This window comes from Archocentrus centrarchus, chromosome 4 (genome assembly GCF_007364275.1).
Source record: "Archocentrus centrarchus isolate MPI-CPG fArcCen1 chromosome 4, fArcCen1, whole genome shotgun sequence".
Classification (NCBI taxonomy): Eukaryota; Metazoa; Chordata; class Actinopteri; order Cichliformes; family Cichlidae; genus Archocentrus; species Archocentrus centrarchus.
This window is the reverse complement of record NC_044349.1, coordinates 24,211,029-24,219,198: the sequence shown is the minus strand read 5'-3', so window position 1 is coordinate 24,219,198 and position 8,170 is coordinate 24,211,029. Positions and strand designations below refer to the sequence as shown.

The 8,170-nt window shown below is 41.7% G+C and overlaps 1 protein-coding gene across 1 annotated transcript; it reads right to left on the bottom strand.

The window, feature by feature from the left end:
* Window positions 1-1,522: 1,522 nt before the first annotated feature.
* Window positions 1,523-7,929, bottom strand: org (oogenesis-related gene). Its single transcript, XM_030728319.1, has 7 exons — window positions 7,909-7,929; window positions 3,196-3,317; window positions 3,028-3,099; window positions 2,737-2,956; window positions 1,980-2,143; window positions 1,744-1,848; window positions 1,523-1,664 (listed from the first exon to the last, which is right to left on the bottom strand). Exons 2-7 carry the CDS (start codon window positions 3,298-3,300, stop codon window positions 1,617-1,619), a joined length of 714 nt encoding a protein of 237 aa, XP_030584179.1. The 5' UTR covers window positions 3,301-3,317; window positions 7,909-7,929; the 3' UTR covers window positions 1,523-1,616.
* Between the last annotated feature and the right edge of the window lie 241 nt (window positions 7,930-8,170).

The following is an 8,170-nucleotide window of genomic DNA, read 5'->3' as shown; positions in this document are numbered from 1 at the left end:
GAAGCAGCCTGCCATCAGCTTCCATAAGTACACCTCACACTAGGCAGTAAACAGACCGTGTGCGCACATGGATGGAAGAGGTTTGACTCTGTGGGCAGTAGAAAATTACACTTGTCAGCCTCTCCTACAATAGCCACATGACAGCAGCTGCTCCCCTCACCAGCAGCAGAGTCAGAGAGAGATGTGAGCACTTCAGTAACAGCAGTTTTCTGCTTGGATGAACTTCGGTCAAATAGCTGAAAGTCACCTGCTTAAAGTAAAAAAAAAATTTTTTAAAAATAGCTCTGGTCCATCTGGTGTCATGGTTTTTTTTTTTTTTTTTTTTTTTTTAAGTCACACCTTTAATGTGCATGAGTTTTATTCCACTGAGTAAGTCAAATACGACAAAACGGGCTAATAAAGTCCTTGTTTTACCAGGAATTAGTGGGTGTTACATTTTAATATGTAAAGGAGATGCTATTCTTAAAGTATAAAAACCTCACCAGGAAAAGAGGATATTTTATATGAACTGCTGCAGCATCTGGGGTTTATGGCGGTTTTTTGGCATGCAAGGGGAATTTGATTTTCATCTTGAGTACAAAGCATTTCTTGAATAGTAGTACTGTATCACCCCAAAAGAGTACTTCGCTCTCAGACTGCTGGCTTACTTGTGGTTCCTAGGATACTTAAGAGTAGAATGGGCCTAAGCCTGGTTCTGCTGGAGGTTTCTATTAATAAAAGGGAGTTTTTCCTCCCCACTGCCACCAATTGCTTGCTCATAGGTCATTTTGACTGTTGGGTTTTCTCTGTATTATTGTAGGGTCTACAATACAAAGCGCCTTGAGGCGACTGTTGTGATTTGGCACTATACAAATAAAATTGAATGGAATATTGACCCCTTTTTGCTTTGTCCTTCATAGTTCAAGTATATTTGCATATTTCATGTAAACAGTAAAAAGACTGAAAAATGAGGCCATCTATGCTTAAACTGACAGGGCTAATCTGAAAGGTCTGTCAGCTCAAAAATTGTTCAGAAGCAACAGCAAGTCTTGATAACTCCCACACACAGACAGTTTTTAAAGCACAATGTGGATTTCAGAGGCCTCCAACCTTAAGATTTCTTCCACATTGACTTGCAGCCAGAGAAACTGAGCATTGATCATGTTCAATAATTTGAGGGGGGGGGGGGGGTCAATAAAGTATCTATAAGAGTTAAAAAAAAAAAAATAAATGGTCACTACAGTACGAGTCACATCTGCCTAAAGAAAGTTAAATAATCTTTACAGGTTCTATGAATTACACCGTACAAAGTGTCCATTGACACCATTTAGCTTGGGAATCTTTGTCCCAAAGAGACAGAAACCAGAAGCTCCCACATCCAAAAAAGGCAAAGCTGAGGCATTTGCACCATTGATACCAGATTAGACATTCATTACATGTTTTTAATTAGCAGCAACTTTATCTATAGAAACTGCTGCATTTTATAATTCAGATCCTCTTGCACTCAGGACTCCTTACAAAAAGCATTACTGCCATCTAGTGGTAAGATGCAATCAGGTCAAGGCAAAGGGGAAAAGTTTTATTGAATTACCAAATATAAACATACAAAAGAGAATACACACTGTCAATATGACACATTAAACAGCAGGGCAGGGGACTTCAGCAGGAATGGACACACCAACTCCCTGCAAAGACAAGACAGGAGAGCTGATGCATCATCCAGTCAACATAATCCATTTAGCAAAATGCTGCCAGTCACCTCACCATGTTCACATCTTCAATGATGACACCCTTCTCCGAAACCTCAAGGTCACTTTCTGTGTCGTTGTGCAAGCGGTACTCTTCACTTTCTGTTTCTACAGTACTGGGCTTTAATTTAAAAAAATAAAATAAATAAATTTAAAAAGCCATGCTGCAAGATGTACCTCAGACAGTTTTAAAATTAAAAAAAAAAAAAAAAAAAAAAAAAAACTGTACAGCTCAGCATTAAAGGAACCAACCTCATAGTCAGGGTCGATCTCGGGTCCCTCATCAGCAAGTTCTTGAGAAAGTGCCTCCACCCAAGTCTGCTGCTCCTCTTCCACGTCATCATCGTCCTCATCCACATCATCCTGCTTTCGCTTACTGCCCTTTCCACAAGGCTTAGCAGGAGACACTCTGATTTCTGATAAAATAATGCATGAACTTCCTTGACTCAAGGGCCACTCAAAATGGGGAGAGACCACCCACCCCTCTAGTATCTGACACTCTGTACTGTTGAAAAGGTTGGTTGACAAATTGATGGTTGCTACATACAAAAAAGTGGCAGTAATACAAAGTAGTTATGTTCAATAAACTGCCGCACAAGGCAGAGACAGTCTGGCAACAGGTCCCATTTTTTACTGTTTGCAGTTTCAATTAAACTCCTGGGGGAGAGGAGGGGAAAAAAAAAAAAAAAAAAAAAAGCCTTGGCTTAGGTATACCCAAAACATTACTCTAAAAAGGTGAAACTACAAGCTGTGTTATTCACATTACCAGTTGAAATGTCTCAGGAAAAAAAAAAGGGTCAAGAGTTGGATTTAGGTGCACTGTCAAACATAAAATTTTAAAGTCATTTAACCACTAATATACAAGTTACGTCACCTAGGTTCCAATGCATTAGTTAATTTTAAGTCATTATGTAGAGCGACAATTCAAGTGGCTTCAGTCAGGTTCCTGTTCCGCCAATATTTCAGAGAAAATGAACCGGTGCCTCACCAAACGCCATGACAAGAATACCTGGGGATAGCGAAAGTCCAATTCTGCTGGACACCGGGTAGCCGAGGGCGCTCTGCATCCAGCGGGGCAGGACGGACAGCAGCAGGCGGGTGACCCGGCTCAGGCGCTTGCGCCCTGTGAGGCTGTGGCGTGCAGGGCTTGAAACAGCAGGGTTTACAATGACTTTTTCCTTTGGTTGCTGGAAACCCAGCACCCACCAAAACCCACGGTATGCACGTACCTGCAAGTCAGAGCAGTGTTATTTTTCTAAAGTTTAAAAGAATAAAGCGTAAATTTATTAAGTCTACGTACAACGATGCCAAAGGGCCAAAAGAGGCCGCGCAGCAGGGAGGGAAACAAACCGTCTCTCCTCACAACTCTGTCCTGTAGGTAAGGAGACAGAACCGGTGAGAGAAACCACAAACAGGCTTCCTGCTCATGTGAGTGGACTGGAGCAGCTACAGCTACCACCCCCCTTACCTCAGTATTTTCGGACTGGGCCTGCTCTTGGGCCTGCTCTTGCGCCCGCTCCTGCTCCTGCTCCTGCTCCACCTCCAAAATTTCTCTGTCGCCCTCAAGAGTCATTCTTCTAAAGCCCGAACCTGAAGGGGGTATAATAAGGAGGACAAACTGAGAAATAACAACTTGCGGAGGATCACAAGGGTAAAATGTATCCTGAAGGCTCCATGGTGTAGCCAATCAATGCAGAGAACTGCACCTGCTGCAATCAGCGGGAGCCAATGAACTAATGTCGCCAATTAACCTCCATCGAGCCAAGGAAAGGCAGGCCTAACCTAAAAGGGGCGGGGGCGGGAGTCATAAACGGGTAATGAAACAAAACATTTCGAGATACCTTATAGATGGCAATTTTTTATGGCAGAAACAAGCTTCCATAGCTTGTGTGCAGTGTCTAACTTCATCTAATGCATGTAATGCCTGTAAATGTTGCGTTAGTGCATACATCAAATATAAATTATAATTATAAAGTAAACAGGTAGCTTACCCGTGTAACAGCTAAAATCCATTTTTAAATGAAATTAATATAAAATATTACTGATATTTATTTGAGTTACATGGATTTTGTTAAACTTTTCTTTTAAAGGTGCTTTCTCATGGTGCTAGATTTAAATTATCTGTGTTGGCGTCACAAGCCTCCCTTGTTTTATTTGAACATGCTCTAGTGTACACAGTCATCAGGCTAGAGTGCATATTTATATGAACATGAACACACTGCACATATTTTCTATATTCGTAATAAGTTGGAAATTCCAGGAAACATTGACTTCAGCTCTTGATTGATATTCATAAACAGTACTTCTTTTGTGACAAAATCATGTTAGTGACGCAGACTTACACATGGCACCTGTTAGTGGGTGGGACATATTAGGGAGCAAGTGAACATTTTGTTCTCAAAGCTGATGTGTTAGAAGCAGGAAGATGGGCAAGTGTAAGGATTTGAGCAAATCTGACAAGGACCAAATTGGCTAGACGACTGGGCATCTCCAAAACGCAATTTTAGGCAGGATCTGTTGGCCAACAGGGTGCCAGTGGAAACTGTGTTACTGTTGGCTGGAGACATAGAAAGAGGACATGGGGGAAGGCGTGTTAGGAAGCACCGTGAGCAAAGGAAAGGCAGGAGAGTGGAGGAGAGTATAGGAACTCTAAATGTAGGGACAAGGACATGCAGAAGGCTGGTGTGTCAGCGGAGGATGCTGGTGATAGGGTGAGATGGAGCCAGATGATCTGCTGTGGTGACCCCTAAAGGGACCAGTTGAAAGAAGAAGTAGAAGGCGAACAAAATTGTTATATGTAGTTATTTACTAAAATAGCATTTTAAAAATGATCATGTTTTGTTGTCCCAACAGCTCATGGATTAATCGCTCTGCTCAGATCAGCTGCTTGTTGTGTCTGTGCTGTGTTGCTAGCAGGGAAATTGCAGACTGCCCTCTGGTGGAAAAACTTTGCAACATTAACACTCATCACATGGTTGAACCGTGTTTCTCCCTTCTCTTTTCATTTTCATTTATCGGCCATTATAAATGGTGATGCCAATATATCAGCAAAAAGATAATATTGGCCAATATATCAGGCCCTCTGATATATTTAGCAAGCGTTACAGTTTATTAATCAATATAACATTTTTCTAGAACTATCTAGTTCTAGTATTTCTAGTATTATCAAGTATAAATAAGTTTTAAGCACAGACTTCCTAGAATTCGAGTATATATATATGCAGAGAGCTGGTTTGTTACTTGAATGCTTTGATATCTTAGTACATCTTTGAGATTTGGTTGGGCAAAATATGCAATTTTAAGAAATCTCCTTTATGAGTGTGATGGATGCTCTTCACTGTTTTATTAGTCACTAATAAAATAGGCTATAGCACCAGCCTAGCTGTGCATAAAAAACTGTGAAACAATTTATTTATAAAATTTTTATTTCCTTTTCAAAATCTACATCCTTCATTTATTCACCAGACTTGGTTGGTTACGTCTCAGTCTGAGGACATGCTGCTGCCCTGTCTGCTCTTTAGCACATGAAGAGGTTTAAGAGAGCTTCCATACTTGACATCCCTAATTGGAAAGCGTTTCCTCTACCTGTCTTCGTCACATTTACGCATCCTTTGATGCATTTCCTGGAGGACAAAAGGAAGTAGAATAGTATAAAAGCTGCCTCTCCCCACTCCTCTGAGCTTGTGTGCAAAGCGGGTTAAAGAGATTTAAAAATGAATAAAAATCCCATCACCAGAACATTCACCATTGGAGCTATCGGCGGTGGAACCAAAGCCTCAGATGATTTCCCCACAGATGGGATCCAGATGCTTTTGTGGGGTACCAACAATGCAAAGTCCTTTGACTCCCATGAGAACATATTTCCAAATATCCTGACACCTGACAGCATCCCACAGTTCACCATACCAAGTCTGTCTGTGCAGACTGGCTTAAGATCATTGGACAAGGAAAGTAACAAAGAGACAGAAAGAGGCTTAGGGGGCTCAGAGACAGTGCCAGAGTCATCTATTTCTTCGGCCTGCACCACCATCTCATCAGCTGCATCATTCTCCAGCTTCGCTTTGGTTCGGTCAGAACGCAAAGCTGAGCGGTGTGTCTCAGACCCTTTAACCAAGAGGAGGTCTCTCCTTCAGAGGGAGCTGCACTCTTCTTGCTCCTACAGTGAGACCCAGCATTGCCTTGACCCCGCAAGCAAAGCTGCTTTCTCCCTGCCACACTTAACCAAAATCACCACCCCCTACGGCTTCGTCACCCTAAGTCAGAGCCCCCAGATGGCAAGCGAGGAGGCCCTTCTCTGCCAAGCAGGCCTGCACCGCTTAAACAAAGATGACAAGAATTCAGACCTGCTTAGCAAAGCTCCCAGGCCAAGCACAGAAGACATTAAAGGCAAGTCCTCTCACCTGTCAGGGGCGGACAAGAGACTATCCAATGACTCAGATTCACCGTCAAAGAGAGAACTACAGGCTTCTTCTGCCTCCTCCACCACAGTGTCATCCTCTTCTCCACCAAGGCAACCAGATGAGAAGCGTAAACCCCGCTTCTACGAGGTCATAAAGAGCCACTTCGTCTCTCGCCATTAGACATATGACTACATATTTGATTATGTGGTAACAATGCCAAAGAAATATGTTTGAATTTGTTTACATTTTGCATTTACTAATGTTAAAAATGTAATCTCCATGTAAAACAGAGTTTTTCTTTGGTGTAAAACACTGAAAACTAATTAAATTGCTAGATTTTGTCACTGCTCTAGTATTTTTGCATAATTTTAAAAAATTAGATTTATTTTGAAGCACCTGGTTCTGATTAACCCCTTGGCTAGTCTGCTGACAGCCTCTGAGGGCAAAGGCCGCTTTGTCTGTGCTTTCGGTGTAGCCGCCACATATCTGGTCAGCGCTTCCTCTTCTGCCTGTTTGTCATTGTTTACAAATAGAGAAGTTTTTGTTAAAGCTGATGAAAAGCTAAATCATTGTCAGTCAGTAGCAGGTGGTTTTGAGACTGTGTACCTGCATGCAAGCAGAGCCTGCTTAGACATGATTGGTTAATACAGGCGGACTACAGACACAAAGCAGAAAGAGATTCGAAAACAAGAAGTGGTTAGTTTTGCAACAAATTCAAAGTCTAGTGTTGAGTACAGAGGAAGATCACCTTTAAGATTCTCGAAACAATCAGTGAGGATATTCCACATCACCCTTGAGGTTAAGGTTAATGAAGTCCTCTGCCACTTTCATGATCCTAAATGTCAGGCCCTCTCATGCTGTCTGCTCCCATTCACTCCCCTGTTGAATACGTATTTATATTTAGCCTGAACTGTGCGTCCTGAAGCGCTGAACGCCTCCCTCTGGCAGAGCATCCAAGCACTTGCTGTTTAGCATATGAAGAGGCCCTGGTTGCTTAATACACCTTTGGAACATGCATCCTTAACTCTCCCACACACTGAAGTGGGTAAATATCATTATGACCCAAAGAGCCCTTCTCAAAGCAGAGGATGAGGAAAATACAAGAGTGAGCCCTTGAACACAGGAATAGACGAAGGTGATCTAAATTTATAATCACCCCACCATGTTTTTTTCTGTCATGTTTTCATGACAAACGAGGGTTTCGGTTTTAATGAAATTAAAACAAGACATTATGGGTGATGAAAAAAGGGAACTGTTTTTTGAGAGCTCACTCAGAATGTGCAGAAATTGTGTATGTTGAGTGAAATAAATGGAGCTGGAGAAGTTCACTCTATATTGCAGTCCATCGCTGAATATACGTTGACATTGAGCTAAATAGATGCTAAAAGTTCTCCACAAAAACTGATTATTAGTTATATTTATTGTGGAAAAGCTGTATTGACTGTGGAGTTTGCATGCTGTCCCTCCTGTGGGTTAAAGTTAGGTGGATGCGCAGTATCTCCTGTCTCAGAGCGATGCTGAAAAACTAGTTCATACATTCATTACTTCTAGGCTGGAGTATTCATTATTATCAGGTTGTTCTAAAAGTTCCCTAAAAATTGTTTCAAAGTTCCAAAAGCTGCAGTGAGGGTGCTAACAAGGACAACAAAGAGAAATCATAATTCTCCCACATTAGCTTCTCTTCAGTGACTCCCTGGTAAATCCAGAATTTAATTTAAAATTCTTCTCCTGACATACAAATTCAGGCTCCATCATACTACATCTTACAGATCTCATAGTACCTTATTATCTCAACAGCGCACTTCACTCTCAGACTGCTGGCTTACTTGTGGTTTCTAGAGTTTCTAAAAGTTTAAGGGGAGGCAGAGCCTTCATCTGTCACTCCCCTCTCCTGTGGAACCAGCTCCCAGTTTGGATTCAAGAGACAGACACCCTCTCTACTTAAAATGAGACTCAAAACTTTCCTTTTTATCCTCCAGTGTAAAATGATATTCATATTCCTGGATGTTTAGTACGCTTTGGCTGTATTTATCTGAAGTGGAG

Coding starts and splice junctions, on each gene's coding strand:
- org (XM_030728319.1), bottom strand. CDS start 3,300: ATGACTCTTGAGGGCGACAGAGAAATTTTGGAGGTGGAGCAGGAGCAG. Junction 3,100..3,195: donor CCCAGTCCGAAAATACTGAG/GTAAGGGGGGTG, acceptor CCTTACCTACAG/GACAGAGTTGTGAGGAGAGA. Junction 2,957..3,027: donor TTTGGCCCTTTGGCATCGTT/GTACGTAGACTT, acceptor TCTGACTTGCAG/GTACGTGCATACCGTGGGTT.